This window comes from Odocoileus virginianus, chromosome 24 (assembly GCF_023699985.2).
Source record: "Odocoileus virginianus isolate 20LAN1187 ecotype Illinois chromosome 24, Ovbor_1.2, whole genome shotgun sequence".
Taxonomy (NCBI): Eukaryota; Metazoa; Chordata; class Mammalia; order Artiodactyla; family Cervidae; genus Odocoileus; species Odocoileus virginianus.
In genome coordinates, this window is record NC_069697.1 from 5,525,359 (window position 1) to 5,545,438 (window position 20,080).

The 20,080-nt window shown below is 46.2% G+C and overlaps 1 protein-coding gene and 1 long non-coding RNA gene across 4 annotated transcripts; one reads left to right on the forward strand and one right to left on the reverse strand.

Annotated features, from left to right (window-relative positions):
* Positions 1-605: 605 nt before the first annotated feature.
* On the reverse strand, positions 606-19,626 carry CSRP2 (cysteine and glycine rich protein 2). Of its 3 annotated transcripts, XM_020886158.2 has the most exons (7): positions 19,519-19,626; positions 18,842-18,965; positions 8,629-8,741; positions 5,869-6,037; positions 2,154-2,283; positions 1,441-1,534; positions 606-923 (listed from the first exon to the last, which is right to left on the reverse strand). In XM_020886158.2, exons 3-7 carry the CDS (start codon positions 8,738-8,740, stop codon positions 847-849), a joined length of 582 nt encoding a protein of 193 aa, XP_020741817.1. In that variant the 5' UTR covers position 8,741; positions 18,842-18,965; positions 19,519-19,626; the 3' UTR covers positions 606-846. The 3 variants fall into 3 exon arrangements, with proteins under 3 accessions (XP_020741817.1, XP_020741818.1, XP_020741816.1); XM_020886159.2 differs by lacking the exon at positions 18,842-18,965 and having other exon boundaries at positions 19,506-19,626; XM_020886157.2 differs by lacking the exon at positions 18,842-18,965 and having other exon boundaries at positions 19,519-19,624.
* LOC139030795 (uncharacterized) lies at positions 8,738-15,811 on the forward strand. The gene is made up of 2 exons (XR_011483178.1): positions 8,738-11,897; positions 12,570-15,811. It is a non-coding gene; the product is annotated as an uncharacterized lncRNA (long non-coding RNA).
* Positions 19,627-20,080: the final 454 nt, after the last annotated feature.

The following is a 20,080-nucleotide window of genomic DNA, read 5'->3' on the forward strand; positions in this document are numbered from 1 at the left end:
GGATTAGCAATTCACCATCTTACCAGAGAGTGGGGTCTCACTAAGCCTCAGATTCTGTAGTTGTCTATAGGTAGCTATTTGTAATGATCTAGATAAATCAAAAGACTTTTTAAGTGTTTTGTTTAACAATGTGCTCACCCTGGGTCAGTGTGCCTTTCTGAGAAGCTTGCTTAGAAGGGCTTCTAGGGCCTTACTGCTAGAGATTCTGCTTCTGTGGCGCCTAGGAACCTGCCTTCTCATACCCTTAGGTGACTGGTGCAGGTTGTCTAGGAGCCATGTTTTAGGAGACAGCATCCAACAACAGAAGTGTGCCCACTGCGCTTGAGGGGGGCAGGCAGGCAGGAGTTCTGCACTGCTAAATGCCAGCTTGAGGCGCTGGCATGGTGGGCCTGTTGCCTAGCAACCCTCACTTGGGGCACACTTGCTGCTTAGAGAGTCACCTTTTCCAACAGCTGTAATGCAGAGATTAACCTGGCGAGTCAACCACATGATGGGGCAGGTAGACGCTCTTTAACCAATAAAAATGCAGGTGGGGACCCACTGGTTAGTTTTATGCTAGCCAACATCACAGCATTCTTCCAAAAGGTTAACTGAAAGACAATGAATACCCAAATCAAGCTGAAGTTTTATTTAAAATGTAAAAGAAATAGTTCTTGAAATACTGATGAATAAAGTGAAAAGATATAGTCCTGTCTTCCTACTAGTCAGCCAGCCTATCCAAGTACAGGGCAACATACAGTACTTCAGTACTGTAGAATTTCACAGTAGTTTAGTGTTAGATTATCTGTGCCTAGATTATGTAGAGATTCTCAGTGTGTGATCTTTCTCGGTTCTGGGTTTGCACCTTTACTGAGCATGAACAAGGGCTCCTGCTCCTTGGCCATAGCCAAATCCCTTGGGCCCAAAGTTCTTCGCATAGCATCCTACAAAAAGAAAAGGGAAGAATTAGTGCAAGTCCATTAAGCTTTGCTAGCACTGCTTAAGACCCATGTATCAACAAACCTCCGTAAATTATAAAAACCTGCTGGCTATGCCTTACAGTAACTATCTTAAAGCTGCAAATTTAAGTCTGAGTGTTCTAGTTCCCTAGGGTTCAGCTCATGGTCCCAACTAAGTTGCAAGTTGGGAGCAGAATAGTTATATATTTGTCTGTTACCCTCATATATTCATATGTTTTGCTTAAAACATTTAAGTTGAAAGAAGACTTGTTTATGTAGGGGTGTTTTAAATGGCCGGGAACTTAACTTACTGTGTCCTCAGAATGTTCTGTAGTCTTCTGTTATCTGTAAGCATCTCTAGATCTTTTCAAATACCCAGTGGCACTATCCCCCACCTTTTCCCCATTTTCAGAGTATTCTTCCCCCTGCTGGTGACATTTTCTTCACTAATAGCCAGTATGGGATATTCATATGGACAGCAATAACTGAAGTTAAGTTATACCTTTACAATAGATTTCACCTTCTTTCTCAGTCAGAGTTGTTGACTCAAGACTCTTCCCACACTTGGCACATCGGAAACAGTTTTTGTGCCAGGGCTGGAAGAGAAGAAGGAGTAAGTTTAGGTGCTGGAAGATCAAGCCCACATGGGCTCCTGACTTCTGTGGGTGCGCCCCAACCAGAAGGCTGAAAGCAGACCCTCTGCATGGCCGGCTGCCTGCAGAGGTGCTCAGTTCTAACTTCAGCCACAGAACGCGGAGCAGGAGCCGTTTCCACAGAAGGGCCGTTTCCCGGAGTTGTCCACGCGCGCCTCAAGCGCAGTGCGCCCCCTTTAAGGACTGCCTCCTCTGTGGTTGAGAACACTGCAGCTTAAAGAGGGGAAGTATACCAGGGGCCCTGACTAAGTCACTGCTTCCTCTCTTTTTTTTTTTTTTCCCTTTCACCACACTGAAAAACCTGTGGAGTCCAGGTTTGTTAAAAGTCTGGCCTTATTCGTTAACACCTTCATAAGTGCCCCCTATGAAAACAAGTTTCTGGTAAACATAGATGTGATCTGTCAAACAAGGGGATCACTTCTAAAAATTACTGATTCAGATAGAAATCTGATTAAGAAAAAGTTAATTCAAGGCACTGACATATAAGGCTGAGCGCCTGAGTGGACTCTGAAGGGACCTGGGGGGAGGGAGCAGAGAGCAGGCAACTAACTCAGCACCTCACCTTTCCCGCTCCAATGATCTTCTCGGCAGCGTATACAGAATCCCCACATCTGGAACACTTCTCGGCACCTCCGTATTTCTGAGCAAATTTAGAAGTGTTTGGGTTTGTTGTCGGCCTGTGAGGTTGAACACTTGTGGAAAGGGGAAGAAAGGAACTAGGTAAGATTTCCCAAAAGGCTCTCGGAAGCCACAAGGCAGACACAGCAGAACTCTGGGATGTAACTGCTCCACTGTCCTTGGCTGGAGGCCTCCACAGGCCAGGACAGGGCAAAGGAGAAAGAAATCTGAGGGGCTCAGTGATTATCTTAATCTATTTATGGCCTCATTATTGTTACCAAGTCAGACAAGGCTCCAGACTTAAGCATCTGTCCCTCTGAGTCTAAACTCATCAGAATTCATGGAATCCTCAGCACTAAACCTACCACAGCGTGTATGTGCACCCCACATTCTTATTATTGTTCACATAACACTGGAATTAACAGCTAGCTTCTCCACAAAAAAGAGAAAAAAATCAGTGGTAGTTTAGGCAGTTAAGTTTCTGCATATAGGCAGAATTATGAAAATTATGTTTTACGGATTATTTAATTCCCCAATATATTGGGGGCAAGTGTAAATAAATTACTTTCTTCATGGAAAAATATTTCAGAAAGTTTGCCTATTACTATGTGATCTGCCTATATTTTACTTTTTCTCTGTATAGAGTGCTGTTTTTGTCATTAGATAAAACCTTATTTCCTTGTTCTGCAATTTCTCTCTATTCATTATATGGATGCACCTGCACACAGAACACCATTCTGGGCTCTGAACAGATTGAAAGGTTCCTCTAGAACCTTACACATAGGCTGAGCAGATAAAATAACAACAGTTAGCATTCAGCAAAGGGTAGCTAAGTGTCAGTTTTTCCACCTAGGAAAACAATCCTAGTTATATTTTATTAAGTAACTTACATATATATTTTAAATGAAATGTTTACTGAGAAATACCACCTTTTCATAAGACAGTTTATTCAAACTTCATATGTATCATTAATATCTTCATCTCCAAGTTTCCTACATTTCCACCTACCTAAATTGTTTCATGCACAGTATTTCTTGAATCATGTTTGATGTGGCCACTGGAAATTTTATTCTAAGCAACAAATACCAATTCACAGTACTAATTCACAGGATTGAACTGTCTGTAAATAGGCATATTTTTAAAACTCCACAACCCACTGTATATATCTATATATCTCTCTCTCTATATATATATATAGTTCGCCCTCTTGATCCACAAGTTGTGCATTCACAGATTGATCCAGCCTCAGACTGAAAATATTCAAGAAGAAAAATTCCAGGAAGTTCCCAAAAGGAAAAACCTGAATTTACCACATTCCAGCAACCATTTACAAGCACTTACATTGTAATAGGTCTTATGAGTCATCTAGAGGTGATTTAAAAGTACCTGGGAGAGTGTATGTAGGTGACATGCAAATACTACACCATTTTGTATAAGATCTGAGCATTCTTGGGTTTTAGTATCCGTAAGGGTGCTGGAACCAATCCCCTGCAGATACCAAAGAATACTTGCACCTGCTTTGTGATCTTTAAAAGCTATTCACAATATCCAACACTTGTAGTTACGTGTTCTCCAAGAAAAATTTCCAGATCTACTAGTTATATTGAGAAGAACTTCGTATGGATTATCTTCCACCTTCCTTCCAACAACCTTGGAAGGGAAAGTCACTTAGTCGTGTCTGACTCTTTGCAAACTCACGGACTGTGACCCACCTCTGTCCATGGGATTCTCCAGGCAAGAGTACTGGACTGGGTTGCCACGCCCTTCTCCAGGGGATCTTCCCGACTCAGGGATCAAACCTGGCTCTCCCACATGGCAGGCAGTTTTTGTGTGTGTGTTTTTTTTTTACCCTCTGAATCACTAGGGAACTAACAACCTCAGAAGGTATGGTTAATAGTTACCTTGAATGTCAGATGAGGAAACATGGGCTAATGTGTTGAATAACCTGCTGAAGAGCTACAGCATTAGTAAATTGGTGAGCCTGAACTAATAAAATGCAGGTCTGCCCCAGTGAAGATGTTCCTGCCCCCCTCAGTGTGGCCTCGTCAAGAAAGTCTCCCGGCGCTGTGTGCCGCCCACGCCTGGTGCTCTGACCACGCACCGTGAGAGCCATCCCGACCACAGGTGCTCCCAGGGTGCAGTCACTGGGAGAGGCGTCCAGAAAAGGAAACCCTGCCCCTGGTCCTGCTGGGTGCGTGGCACAGGCCCAGGCTGACGCAGGGACGAGATGAGGGCACAGATCAACAGAGGCCAGCTTGGAACACTGGCCGGTTACTAGAGAATGGGAAGAGCAGATAAGGACGGGCCACTGGTCCTGGTGACACTTTTGGGGTCATGGATGAGCTTAGTTTAGGGGGGAAGCTGGACAGATCTGTGTTTGAAATAAAATCTTGGGAAACAAGAATGGATTTTAACAAGTTGGAAAAGAAGAGCAGAACAAGAACAGTGAACTTTAACCAAGTCAGAGGTAAGCTGGCCTTCCTGGAAGTGATGGCATGCAGCAGGGAATGAGTCAGTCCTGGTACAACTGATGCCCAGCAAGGCCCCGTGGCTCAGAGAGGAGAAGAAACGAGGTGGGCTTCGACGCAGAAAGGAGCACAGGGTTGGGGTCAAGAGGACAAACGTTCACATCCTAGCTCTGCTGCTTACCTGTGTGAGCTGAGCCTCAGTGTCCTGTCCATAAAACAGGGACAAAGTATCTAAACTCAGTTAACTATGAAGATTATATAGAATGAACATAAATGTTCAGCAGACATTTCTCAGGCATACCATAGTGCTTTGTATTTAAGATTATAAGCTTTGGAGTTACACTGTTCCAGGCTGTACAGTTAACTAGCAGTGTGACTTTAGGCAAATCACTTAATTCTGTCTTACTTTGTTCCTGAGTAAGATGGGAAACCCTACTTTATAGGACTGCGAGAACTATATGAGTTACCATATATTATTGCATGGTGTCCAGTCTAGAATAAGGGCACAATTAATGGCCTTATCCAAGAGAAAGGCCATCTTACAGGATTATTATACTACTTTTGGCTTCTTCAGTATAAAAATGGATGTGAAAAATATGAAGTTCTAATGAGAGAATTATTGGGTCAACAAAAGAAATTAAGTTTCACGTGAAGAAATTAGTGTCAACATGGATCACTAAAATTTAGCAGATTTATTAGCACTTGGCTTACTTGGGTATTGACACCTTTAATAGCAACTCATCTCATAGAATCAAATACAGGAAAAAATTTCCAGTTTTAAGTAAGCTAAAGAAAAGTCATGTCTTGGTGAGGAAGCATTCTGGCAAGGAGGGAGTGACTGAGGAATTGTCGGCAACTGCGTGACTGCATAGGAGAAATGCATCTCTGGATTCCGACACTGCATTTGACGTCTTTGAAGTGCTGTGAAAGTGGCACTTGCTTTTGAGAATATCATGACTCCTTGATACACCTCAGAATGCTATAAACCAGGACTGGAAATGAGTAGAATAACCAATAAGAACTTTGCCAGGTCTAAAACTGTCCATTATTTCAAGCTTAAAGAACAGCAGTAAATCTGAGTCCTTGTCTTTGATTATTTCAAGCTAAAAACCTGGAAAAGCCAAGATTCCCCGTTGCTCAAGCCACATGGATCACCACTGTTCCTCCCTGCCGGTCCGAGTCCTGACTCACCTCTCGGGCTTGATGCCCAGCCGCTCGCCCCGGTCCATGTTGAGCGTGCCCGCGCCCTGGCCGTACCCATAGCCTTTTGGCCCGTACTTCTTTCCATAGCAGGATTTGCAGTAGATCTCTTCATCATGAATTGCCACTGTTGTACTATCTAAATTCTTCCTGCAGACCACTGAGGGGGAAAAATTAGACTTTAAAAATGTGCCAAAGATGCCTTTTCCCTTAGAACAAAGATAACGCTGACACAAAACTTAGAATCGGGAAAGGCACAGGCGCTCAGTCCTGCTGTATTCTCTGGTTCCCAAAAGCCACACAAACGCTCTACCTTCCCCCACCTATATGATGGTTTGCATTAGAAGTACATTAGAATGTGAACATCCTGAAGCCTCAGACTTGGTGGCAGGATCTGCCCCCCAGGCGGGAGTGAGAGAAGTTTCAGAGGTGACCGATAACTGCACAAAGCAAGGAAGCTAGCACTTTGTGCCCAGGCTTTTGCTCCCAGCCCTCAACACCCAGTCTTTTCATCCCCTTCATCCAAGCGTTGTTAAAGAACAAAAGGGTAGGCAGGGGGCGGGGCTGCCCCTGCGGCCTCTCCTCCTCCCCCAAAAGCACCTCCTGGGATGCACAGTTTTAAATCCAGAATTCTAGTTGTCATCACTAGTCTGGAAGGGAAAAAAACAGTCTTCCCTCATCTCACCAGCGGCTTCTCCAGCAGTGATAAGTACGTCTGAAAATCGTCAAGTGGTTTCAAGTCTGATTTCAAGTGGTTTCAAGTCTCCCTTCAGTCCCAAAGGGGAACACATTCTTTCTTGATGGATTTCTTACCACAAGACATTTCCACGTATCTCACTTCATAAAACTGCCAAATGTCATCAAGTCTTATCCAGACATTATTTCACTTTCTAAAACTTCAATTAAGCTGGAGAAAAAAAGAACTGTGAGAAAGCTCACTGGTGGCACAGTTGGGCAGCAGGAAACCCCACATTAGTGCAGTAAGAGGGGGTTTCCACCCCCTCTTTCTTAAAGAGGGAGAAATGAAGAGAGGAAAGACGGAAAGAAGGGCAGGGAAAGGCTGCTTCAGAGCAGAGTTTGATGAAGTTTCTGGTATCTTAGACTGAAGTCCTCTCTGGTAGAACAGAATAACATCATCATCTTTGAACCTTGATGCTGAGGCTCAAATACTGATGTACGGATGTCTGCCTAAAGACAGTTAACCTAAAATTGTACACTGCTAAAGAACAAACACCCTTCACAGAACACACAGAAAACAAACTGTTAACACGTATCTATGAACCAGAACAAGTTTAAATATATGAAATTTTTACTATAGAACCACCCCCTCCCCCTAAGGCCTCATCTGTATCCTATGCAGTAAAATTCTAGGTCTACAAACTATTTCCTTAAAAGGCTTTAGGAGAAAAAAATTAAAAGGCTTTAGTCAGCAGAGGCAAATATTAGGAAAGAGCAATAAAAATGACCAGTAATAACCGTGACATTGAACAAACACTGGCTTGATTATGGTGTAGACATCATGGCTTAACCTAGAGGATACTAAGAACAATTTTTCAAGTATCTGCATTTCCTCTCTGTTCTTACACTCTTGGTACAAAGCTGTGGAAAAATTAGATTCCTTTAAAAGAAAATTAACTTCTAAGAGAAGAAATGGTTAAACCAAATCTGAGACATGCTAGCTGTTAAAATGTATGTGTACATAGCAGACATCCACACGCTGTGTTTGTATTCTTTGTAACTGCAACTCTCGTGTTTCTGATTGCCTGCAAAGCAGTTGTTGTATAAAAAGGTCCAGACGCCTTCAGTGTTGGTGCCTAGAAGGAAAAGGATGACTGAATTTTGTGAGGGACGCTCTTTCTGATTATTCCTTAGTGTAACTAATTTTTTTTAAAACATGCAGAACTCCTAACAGTAGTTTTCGCTGCAGGGCACTCTAGAGATGGCAGATAGCTGCATGGATGGTCGGGTTCCTCATGTGACAAATCCTTCATTAAAGAAAATGTTGTCGTTTGAATCAGAAGCTGATTAACGTCGAGCTTTCTGAAGCAGCTACTCTTCTGTTTTAAGACCGAAGACCTGGCTGTTCTCAGGAGGAGTCTGCAGCCTGTCTCTCCTACCCCCTTTCTCTCCTGATCAGGTGCTGCTCCTCCTTGGAGCAGACGGGCATGTGCTGTTTAATGGGCTGCTCCTGTCTCCATCAGACACTGCTCATTCTCCATCCAGAAACAAAAGAATTCCCCACAAATTCTACGGTATTCTCATTTCCTTAGTTCCTTTCCCGCAAATTTAGGACATCAATAACAAGAAAGAACTACTATCGGAGAAGTTAGGATCTAAGCTTCTAGACATGTGAATTTCAACGAATGACATGCTGAGAAACCCGCCAGTAGGTTTCAGGAAGGAGGAGCTCAGCCAGGACGGGAAAGCCTGGGGGACCGGACGGGGAGTGAGCCGTTCATCCCTGGGATGCGCCAGGGACTGTGCGGGGCGCCAAACCCCAGACACCAGCGCCCTCTGAGTGCAGCGGGGGAGGCAGACGTGCCAACGGATAACGTGCACCGGAGCCTAGTGGAGGGGAGGTGCCGTGGGGACGCAAGGCTGAGTGTCTGGCTCGCCGTCCTCGCTGGGAGGCTGGGCGCATGCACCGTTCAGGAGGACAGGCAGGCAGAAGCCACTGGGACCGCGGGTGTCGACTTTGTTAACAGCAGCCTCTGCCTGAAGCAGGTGGATGGGGGATCTCAGGAGACTCACTGCACAGAAAGCAGCAGCGGTGGAAGCTCCGGCCGTCACACTGCACCTCCTCGGCGTGGTACACCGTCCTCCCACAGGCCCCGCATTTGTTGCCGCCTCCCCAGACAGGCATCCTGCGGAAGACAACATCGTTAGGACGGGCCCCCACCCGACGCGATGCCGCAGAGGGTCCCCGGAGGGCTGCTGAGACCCGGGGGGGCCGCGTTCATTTCTCTATCACCTGCCCCGACCACATCTTTCAAAGATGGGCAGGTCCTCCAGCACAACCTCATCTCGCCGCCCAAATTACAGCCCTTCCACTAGGAAGCCGGGTTGTCAGGCACAGGTTTTTTTTCTGCTGCAGGACAAAGGACAATACAGCCGTGCAGGTCGCCAGGCACAAATCAAACCGCCCTGCACCCACAGGGTTTAAGAAAGCAGTGTAGGGAGTGGAAAGGCCAACGCTGCCGCCAGCCGCAGCCGGCTGTGATGAGCTCTGAAAACTCAGCTGAAGGGGAGAGCTCTTTGTGACACGTTTACTTCATCGTAACACCACCAAACTCTTACCCACTTAACATACACAAGCTATGACACTTTCTAGGAAGGAAGTGCTGGATGGCCCGGTAACATTAAGTTGAATATCTTCTGTAAAGTTCTGGGAGGTCACAGCGTAAACAGTTGTTTATCTAAGCACAACTGCATGGGTGGAGCCTGGCTGTAAGCACAGCAGACCTCCATCCAGATGGCCACCATGTAAGCTTCTGTGCCTCACTAATCCCACAGGGTCCTCCAGTCCAGCCAACAGCTGGCTGTCCCTCTGTGATGGGCCTGTCCATCCATACAAAACATGTTACCTAGTCCCTTCCCGGTGAAGTGAATTGTTCACTGAGCATCAGAATAACTTAAGTAGTGTGGCCTGATGCGGCTTCCCAGGTGACTCAGTGGTGAGGAATCCACCTGCCAAAGCAAGAGACTCAGGAGATGTGGGTTTGATCCCTGGGTCAGGGGGATCCCCTGGAGGAGGAAATGGCAACCCACTCCAGTACTCTTGCCTAGGCAGTCCCATGGACAGAGGCGCCTGGGGGCTACAGTCCATAGCGACGCACAGTCGGACACGACTGAGCGACTGATCACGCGTGCAGTGCGCCCTGGGAGCTGGTGGAGCAGCTGGAAGTCGAAATCCTCGGCTGTCTTGCTATAATGTAGGGCAGTGTGTTCTCATCTCTTTCTCAATGAGTTGGTCTCCCTGGACCCAGTTTAAAATGCCTAGTTCTGAATGGCCAACCTGCTCGAGTGCCTTTGCCAGGTAAGAGTTCTCCTGTAAAGACAGCATGTTATGTCAGCCCTGCCGTACCAACAACACAGTATCTAAAAACACAGTACAAGGATCCCTTGGGCTTCCACCATCATTTCCAGACTTCCCTTCAGTCAGGGGCGTTTGCAGCCCTTGTCTGTTGCGTCCCCTTGGATGAGCGGCTGGCCTCTGTAGAAGTATTCATAGCTTGCTAAGAAAGCTGGGATGTCCTGACTAACTCAAATCTGGCTAGAAAAAGAAGGGACAGGGGACAGCCTCTAAGCACAAAGCTGAAGAATCTTCAGTCTTCAGATAAAAAGGAGGGTGGAGAAAATGCCCATCCCACTCACCATCCTACAACGTTTAGACCATCCAGAACCAAGGCTTCCTGAACACTGACATGAGGTCTTTCCCCAAGAAAGCCTGACAGAATTAGTCACCGTTGTGGGCACCCTGCTGGTACCCAGCCTTCTCTGGCTCCTCTTCTGGGAATACTTTCCCCAGATTATCTCCAGGGAAGCAACCATGTATCTCTTTCTTGTCACATATGGTCTAAGAGACTGACTTACTAAGATGCAGTTTCCTGGTGACAGTCCACAGTGCTTGCCATCAATTCAAGACAACATTCAGGTAAGTGTTTAGAAACCTTTCCCCAATTTTATGCCACAACGGTCAAGAGCGTGATCAGTGGACTCATCTTGTCGGACAGAGGCCAGTCGGACAGTCAGTCTCTATTTGGGAATTAAAGAGAACAGTCAGTCCTTCACCACAGATAGTCTGAGAAGCACTGGGTTAGAGGCGTTTGCCTCTACCCTCCACTCCAAGGCCAGACATGCAACTCGTCACGCCAGTCAGATCACCGCATCCCCCGTGGTGATTGGTTTAGGACCAGGCACGGGACCCCAGGCCAGTTCAATGGAAGTGAAACCTGGTCTTTGGTTTAGAACAGGGCGAATGCAGGAGGGGAGTTGCTAGCAGCTGTCTGCAAGGAAACTTGAGAAGGAACCCAGCATAGAGGAAAACAGAGAAACCAGATGCTTTTCAGCTTCACCTCGTATTCCGTGCTCTTCAGTTATATGAGCCAATAAATTCCCTTTGGGAGATAGAGCCCCTGGTCCCAGAAATAAACAACAGCAACACACAAAGAGACACACCAAGGCCTGACTGATGGGACCAGTTATCACTATACTGTTCGCCTCAACTTGCAGAAAGCCTATTTCCCTTGTTCAGACAGGAACAGAGTAGTTCCTGGGGTCCACATGTTACCAGGCTCCTGTGAAGGCGTCATATAGGATCAATACCCAGCACCAATAAAGTATATCTGCACGCTGTCCTTCAGTAGTGGCATAAATCTCTCATTCCCATCCCTGGAGACAGGTGCTTAAATCCAGTGTTTAAATCCACAGTGAAACCTGAACCCGGCTGCAGAACTCGACACAGAACTTGGCTCCAACAGCCTGCCCTGGCTTGAGCTTGGAGCCAAGTTAATGTAATGACCTTGCCCAGTGGCTCCAAAGTTACCTGTGTTCTGGAACGCTCACAGATACAACAGACATCTGTCGGAAGTAACCCCGTGATTCTGAGGAATCCAAACACCAAAGCCAGACTTGTAGGTAATGATGCTGTACTGACTTAAAATCGGATCCCAAACATCAACAGCCTAGCTGGCTTTTAAAATACATCATCGTCAAGGCACTTTTCATCACATTCCAAAGTGTCATGGAAATGCCAACCTGTATCATATTTACTTTGGAGCAATCACCTGTAAGGAGTCAGACTTCTCTCAAGACTAACACTGTCCTGGGTTTTCTTTGAATAGCATTTAAAAATACATCAAAACTAACTCATCACTCTATGTTTCTCTCTACTGTAGGGCAACTCAGGACTTTTAAAGAAGGAAGAATATCCTCCCTTTTCTTATGCAATTCAGGGTTACTTAAATTCACTTCTTGTAAGTCAAGTCTGATTCCTACCGTACACACCATGCCAGTCAAATGTAAGTCATCATCTTTTGGGGAAATACCTATCCAATAGCTCTTCAGCTTAGCATTTTAAGAACTTCTTCCTTTGGGGGTGGGAACCACAGTTCTGTCTCCTCCCCATCATCTACCAGAGTATTTGGCATATGTTAAAATATGTAATTTCTATTGTTTTCAAAGAATCCTTCCATTTTCAGTTTGTTTGTACACTTCCCAATTCGATCTTATGAAGACAGTGGTGGCACTGCCCTACTTTTCTCCATCACGTTCTTCGATTCTCAGCACAATTTCCAAATCATTAACTTTTTAAAAGTTGCACTCAGCTTAAAGGCTTTGCTCAGGGTTTCTGAATTACGCTCCCTGTGGGCCAGGCTCATAGGGCATCCTCAGAGAGATTCAGTTGGGTTTATGTTTATTGGTTAAGCTGGATAGTGGGTAGCTGGGTGTTTCTTATGTTATTCTCTGTTTCATCTGAAATATTTTGTAATGGAAGGAAAGAAGGAGGGAAAAGAAGGAAGGGAGAGATGAAGGAAAACACTGATTTAGACAGACCTGGGTTAATTTCACTATTTTAATGGTTGTGCAATCTTTGGCTTTCTTATCTGCAAAAGGGGGGAGGGGGAGGTAATCCTTTCTACCTCACAGAGATATTGTGAAGATAAAATACAAATACATAAATTTCTTGGCAGATATCCAGTAACTGGCAGCTTGAGGATGGGGGAGCATCTTATACTGTCCACCCTGCCAGTAGTCTTCCTAGAGGAAACCCCCGGACCAGCACCCACAGGACACAGCTCAGAGCAACAGCCAGTAAAGAGAAAAGTTACCTGATCAGTCACTCATAAACCTTCTTCTGGGACACTGCAATGCACCACAAGTAAACGACAGTTGGCGCTTGTGAGGACTGTAAGATGAAGTTCGGATTCACACCGTTTGGGTGTGCCCCTCTGCACATTTGCTAAATTTGGCAGAGGGAAATGGGGCCATCTTCCGTTTCTGTCACTCTCGGCACTGCTATGCATATGTTAAAACACACACACAAACCCAAAGCTTCATTTTTCCTACAAGCCCCTGGCTGCACTACTCCACAGCAGCTGAATGAATCACAGCAGACTGGATTTGCACTGAGCAGTCTGCATGCCTTTCCCCGATCCTGTGTTAATTTACAGAATGGCAAGAGAACCCCACGTTACACACACCTTGCAAAAGAGGCCACACTTGGGCTAATTCAGGTTTTTCTTCTTGTTCTTTGGTTGTCCTTACCAGAAAGAGTTCCAGCACTAGGATTTATCCACTGTGCTGGATGAAAAATCCTGATTTTCACCCAAACACCTATGTGCAGTTTCTCTTTGCTGCTTCTTGCTAGTCTAAAGGCACCACACCCAGAATCCATAAGACTTAGCCCAAGAAGCAACTTACTGTCGTCACCGTCATCTGAGTCACCGTGTGGTAAAGTTAGCTCATTCTCTAGATGGCCAGTGGCCACAGGGATCATCCTCCCCACCTGTGCTGCGCTAACTGCCTTCTTTTAGGATCTGAATGACGCACACCCATGAATTTCAAGTCTCCATGTCACCACCTGCAATTTAAGTTAATTGCTCTGATGCCAAGTGAATCTTTCACACACCTAGATTCTAAATGCTTCCAGGAGATCTGCCATTTTACGACTACATGCAGGTCTTTGTTATTATACAAAAATCTTTGTTAGTATACTATAACCTAACTTCCCAAGGGGAGAATCTACTATAAAACCAGTTTCATTTTGAGCCACATCCAGACGGGGTCACTTGTTAAAGAACATGTAACTGTCCCCAATTACAGTGGTTTTTAAAGAGGCTAGAGTTTGAGAGCTGTAAATAACTGGAAATTAAGCTTCACGAGCATTCATGTATGAATGCCCATTCTAAAATTTTCTTCAACCCAAACTACCTTCTTATTAGTCTACTTCCCTTATTGAGTGAGACTGAATCTGAGTGATGCTCTCCATGTTCCACTGGGCTCCTTCTACCAAAGCCAGATCCTCAAGCTGGCCTTCAGGAGAGCTCAGCCTCAGGGTGAACTAAGAAAACGGATTTTGGAGTCAACAAACTCACTTCCCTCATATGAAAAATGCCTTTCATATAGAGAATCAGATGAGAAAATGTCCTTCTAGTCAGCCTGTAATGATTGGTAGCCTTTACCGTTGGTATTTAGCCAGGTTCAGTCTTTGTTATCAATACTCATCTTCTCTTACCCATCTCAGAGTCCATGCATTCCTCCATTATACCCATAATCCCTCTAACATCAGGAAAACTGACTTCCCTCCCTCATCTAGTTAACTCCTGACTTCATTTCTGAATTTCAAGTAATTCTTCCAGCATAGGAGCAGCTAATAAACACCGTAATGCTGTACTGTTTATGAAGCTCTCCTACAAATCTATTAGCTCAGCATCTTACAAGCCATATCCTGGGTCGGGAGCTGAGGATCAAAGGATAAAGGAAGAGTGCCAGTTTCTCAGGGAATCCTACTTTGGTGGTAGAAGTATGTAAACAAGTAACAGCAAAATAACATAACCCAAAGCCCAGGCGCATGGAGAAAGGGTCTGGGAAGTCTATCGACAGAGGGATGCCGGCACAGCTTCATCTTGTTCACTGATACGAGTTCCTGCAACTATGCCGAAGAAAGATTCCGAAGATCAGTCAAGGTTCTGAATTCAAGATTATTATTTAATGTCTGCCATAGAAACTGCAGTGCACACGCCGCCTCTTAAGTCATTCCTGGAGTAAGAGAAAGTGTGGGACTCGGAATCAGTCACTTGTAAGCTTGAAAGTCGGTGATCAGCTCCGCTACCTTAACCAAGTTCCTGACCCCCGGAGCCTCTATGTCTTCAGCTACAACTTGGAATTGGATGAGCAGTCTCTCACAAGACGACCGTTAAGGATCTAAGGAGATATTAATAACATGCGTAAAGTTCCTGGCAGAGAGCCTGTGCTCCATAAATGTGGGCCTCCTTTTCCTTCGGGAGCACCAGTGGGCCTGAAATATGGTTGCCAAATGTTCGGGGTTAACTGACTTGCTCAGATCAGTGACCTCCAGAGATGCAAATACAGGTTCAGCCACTCATGTCTGACTCCAGAATCACAAGCTGTCCCCCAAACTCTAGTATCTGATTTAAGGGTGGAGAACATTCAGGTCACTGGAGCATGAACTATAACTTACACCCAGGAATGCCTTCCGTTCTGGTGTCTTCAACCATCCAGCCAGCAGTGGTTAGTCAAATAAACTCATTATAGTCTATTTGAATTTCATTGGTATTTTTAGGTTGAATTGGTAATTTTTGGTTTCACAGTTATGAGTCACTTAATAATCTACACCTCAGCTTTCCCACTCATACAGTGTAATGATAACGATAATCCTCAGCTGTAATGAGGATTAAGTAAGTTAATATAAGTAAACTACTTAACATAAGTATAGTAAGCTTTACCTTTGATTGATTTTTCTTACTCAGTCGTGTCCAACTCTTTGTGACCCCATGGACTATAGCCAACTAGACTCCTCTGTCCATGGGATTTCCCAGGCAAGAATACTGGAGTGGGTAGCCATTCCCTTCTCCAGGGGATCTCCCCACCCAGGGATTGAACCCATGTTTCCTGCATCTTCAGGACTGGCAGGCGGGTTCTTTACCACCTGGGAAGCCCCTTTACATAACTATTTCTAATTATTGCTACTTATCACATGGCAGACATTATTCTAAGTGCTTTATAAATATCGTCCAATCTCAAAACTGCCTTATGATATAAATAAGCAGTATCTCCATTTTTAAAATGAGAAAATAAGCAGATCAGATAACCAACCTAAGACCTTTTGGCAAATAAACAGTAGTTGTGGCAGATCAATCTCAGTGTGGCTATGTAAAAACCATACAAACATTAAATTGTCTGAGTAATTAAATATCTTGTCGTTTGCACAGATTCAGGATTGCTGTGGCTGGCAGATGGAGGTCAGTGACCGAGTTGAGAGCGTAGCCGAATTCTAATGAGTGATCTGGCAGCTAGTCTCCAAATCTGTGTCAGGGATTTTGCTCCCCTCCAAGGTGAAGACATGCGTGGCTACAGGATATAGAATTAGCAGTGAGTGGTGAGGGCGAGGTGAACACAGGGGTGCTTGTTGGGCAGAAGGGAGATTTCCCTCAGTAGGAGGATGGACTTGGGGGCGCAGAGAGGAGTGTAGAGTACTTTTCGGTTGAGAGCAGCAGTCTGGGTGTGAGATTAGCAGAGAGGACACTTACAATGTTGCATTACTTTCTGCTGTAGAACAAAGTGAATGAGTCACAGATGTGTATATATAGATATACCTCCCCCTCCCACCTCTCTAGGCCATCACAGAGCACCTATCTGAGCTCCCTGTGCTATATGGCAGGTTCCCACTAGCTATCTGTTTGATACGTGGTAGTGGATATATGTCAATGCTACACTCTCAACAAGTTCTTTTTAAATTGGGTATTTTCTGTCCTGCTGTGGGAGGGGTGAGGGTTCGATGCTGTTTTTCTCTTCTGGAAAAGAAGCCACAACGAAACCTTACTGGGAAGACATCCGGCCAAAATGTATTCAACAGTATGTGTCGTCTTCCTGTTAGTCAAGGACAATTAGTAGTAGTGTTGGCACAACGAGATGAGCAACAAAGGAACCTGATGTCCTTTGCAAATTGTTTACAACACACATCTTTTGGTTCTTCCTCTAAGACTTACATTAAAATGTTCAACAATCAGAACTTGTGCCTGGCTCCTCCACAGTCCATTTTGAGAAAACTCCCCCTAAGTCAAGGTTCTTAACCTGAGGTCCACAGATTCCCTGAAATTCTGGGGATCGGCGAACTTGGTACCATGAACTTTACTTTATGTACTTAAAAAGTTTGAGAAGGGGTCCAGAGGCTTCACATGACAAGAAAAAGTTAGGTAGTACCATCCTGAGTAATGGAGACCCCAGGGGCAAGGAACCCCACCTAAGAGAACACAAGGATGCTCGGCAATACCAGCCCAGGAGACGACACAGTGAGGAAACCTGCAAAAGGGAGAAAGCTGGCCTCCAAGCAAGGCCCAGGCAATACTGTCCAAGGCAGCACTCCCCCAGAGGAGGCTTTCATGGATAGCCGTTTACCCCTGTGTTCAACAAAGTACAGGATAGTACAAGGAACAGCACGCCTTCGAGAACCCCGCAAGGTAAGTGCTATTACACCCATTTTAATAAGATGACGTAACAGACCCAAGAGTAAACTAACTTGCCTAAGGTCATCAAAGCAGTGAGTGCTGAAGCTGGGATGTGCATTTGGGCCCAGCCGGTCAGTCCTGTCCTTCTCACCATGCTATGCTTCCTCTCCTGCAGCTGGCGTACTCACCCCATTCATCTGATTTACCTGATTTTTGACAAAGAAGAAAAACTAGAGGCCCAGATCTCCACATTGAGTGGCATTGAGGTTTCTCAAGCTCATTTATTACTGCCAACCTTTAGTCTATGCCATCATTCTTGCTGTTTTAGTGTAAAATAGAGTTTCCTCAAAATCCAAGTGAGTTGGCGGTTTCATCAGGACAGACCTCCAAAGAGTATGGCTTTTCACTTCAGTATTTGGCACATACCAGTATCAATCAGTATTTGTGAATACATTTAGAGGAATCCATTAAAAAATTCAAGATAGAAACTGTAGCTCCAATCTGCTAATACTTACGTGGCTTGAGTCCAATTAAATCTTTGTTTTCTATAATTGCAATCTTACTCAAACTTTCATTCATTCATTCAGTTACCCAGTACTGGTTCTGGCCCAACAGTGTTTAAGATACCCAAGCAAAGTTCTGTGAATTTCAAAGACTCGTGAGATGCAGACCCTGTCTCTACCTAACTTCACTCTGAAAGAGAAAAGGAAACTAGAATTCAGAGTAGAAAGAACCTTGAGAAATACTGGTAAAGTATCAGAGGCAATCAATTTTAGAGGGCAATGACCAATGAGATAGTGGGGGGAGACCACAGAGGACTTGATAAAATTTGTTCTAGTTTGGCATGTTTTTAAAGTATGTCTTGAATACATACAGTTTTAAAGTATGTCAGTCTGTCACCTTCTGAGACTGTGGAGTGTGTTTCTCTCTAAATACTCCACTTCTTACCTAATACTTTCTCAGTGACTTCTTTCTGAGATGAGGCATCAAGAACCTGGGTTTCATTACGTCCTGAGACCAGGAACTAAGGCCCTCCTATCCAGGTAGAGGATGGAATAATGATATTGACACACCGCCGCCCCCAACTTCAATAGACTAAGGCTGGGACTCTGCTGACCTCTGTTCCAATTGTATGCTGAACTCTTCTTTGCTCAAGCCCCCTCATGAATACGCATGTGCCCTAAGCTTAAAACTTCCCCAGTTTTGCTGTTGGGACACTGCTTTGGGAAAGTATTCTCCTTCTTTGCTACAAGTAACAATAAACCTTTCTCTCACAGACACACACACACACAGAGTATGTGAAATTTACCCTTTTAGAATCTATTGCCCAGCTCTTTCCTGAAAATCTGAGTCAAATTATAGCCAACTCTGGGGCTGTCCTATTTGAATTCTTGGCATTTTTAAAGTAGAGCTTTAAAACAGGTTAATTAGAAAAGTTAAGAATTATAGAGACCATTTTTACTGCCCGAGTTAAAAAATTACCCAAAATAAAAAGTATTTATAAAATGAAAATGAAAAATAAGTCTGGTCTCTGGACCGCGAATAAAGCAGCTTAAACATTTTGAGTAACCATTTAAACAGATACTGTTCTACAAATGTGCAGGCTGGGCGGTGGGGGTGGGGGTGGGGCAGACGTGGGTGTCTCCTGACTCAGAAAAGCCCCCTCCCCCCTCCCCCCTGGGGGCTGCCTACGTGGAGTTTTGGAACCGCAGTTGTGATTTTCAGAACCTGTTGCAGAATTTACAACCAAGCATTCTCGCTTTCCCGGTTTGTACCTGAATCGTAGAAAGTTCCGGAAAAAGCTGGGACTGATCGATATGACGTTTCACTCCTGTTCCTCTAACATTTAAGGTTCGGTGCTCGGTGGGCAGAGGCCACCGAACGGGGCTACCAGGAGCTCTGTACCGCAACAGAGGAAGCATTCTGGGTTCAACCGGCTATGGAAGCCCCCTGCTCACCCCCAGGGCTCCGAACCAGCCCCTGGGAAGGTCGCCCTCGGCGCATAGCACAACTCGGGGCACAGGAGACCCCAGGACTCGGATTCCACCCTCCCCTCCACGGAGAGAGAATGCGCCACTGGACGAGCGGGCCCAAGGCTACTAAAAGGCGGATTAGCAGCCACGCGAAACTCTCGACCCTACCTCTTCCTCGCGGAAAAACCGGTATGGAGACCATGCACCATTATTTCTCTGCCCAGGGGACCCGGGATCCGAGAGCAGGGCTCGGGCGGCCGCGGGGACCAGGGCAGGTGTGTGGAGAGGGATGGCGGGGATCGGGGCGCATAAGTGAGGAGGGTGGCGGGGTTACCAAATGGGGATCGCGATGGGAACCTCGGGAGGGACGGAAGGGGGCGCCCGCAGGGTGGCCTGAGGATCTGGGGGGCTGAGGGGGAAACCCCCACCCCTTGGATCGGCGGAACACCCCCATCGCCTTACTCACTCCGGTTACTCACTCGAATCGGAAGGAGGACCACGCTGGGCGACCGAAAACAGCTCGCAGAAACGGCGGCGGGAGTCTGCCAGGAGGGTCGGGAGCGCCGGTACCTTTTAAAGCTCCGTGGGCGTGGCCTCTGTACGCGCCCGCCCCCAATCGCGGCGCCCCCGCCCCGCCGGGTACCTTTTAAAACCCCCGTGGGCGTGGCCTATGTGCGCCCCGCCCCAGCCCCGCCGCGCCGGGCAGCTTCCCGGGCCGCTGCTAGGACTGGGGGCGTCTGGCGGGAGCGCCGCGCCCGGCGGGGGCTCTGGGGTGAGGCTGGAGAGACAAAGGCGGAATCCCGCCTCTTCCTGCTGCTTCCCGCGCGCCCGGCGTCCCCGGCGTCCCCCACCGTACCGGGCCCGCTCCCGCCGGTTTCCTTCTCGCCCTAGCCGCTGAAGCCCGCGGTTTCTAGAGGTGCTGGGAAAGGAGACCGCCTCACCCTGCCGCGAGGCCGGACGGCGGGGCGGTCCCCGCGGGAAACAGCTCTGCGACGTGCCCTTCCTACCGCGGGCGCCAGTTCTCCTTCAGGACGGAGCACT

Bases quoted from the DNA above. Each gene is read 5' to 3' on its own strand.
- CSRP2 (XM_020886158.2), bottom strand. From the start codon at position 8,740: ATGCCTGTCTGGGGAGGCGGCAACAAATGCGGGGCCTGTGGGAGGACG. The intron at 2,284-5,868 runs GTGAGTCAGGAC...CCTTTCCACAAG, and splicing joins CTGGGCATCAAGCCCGAGAG to TGTTCAACCTCACAGGCCGA. The intron at 1,535-2,153 runs GTGAGGTGCTGA...CTTCTCTTCCAG, and splicing joins AGATCATTGGAGCGGGAAAG to CCCTGGCACAAAAACTGTTT.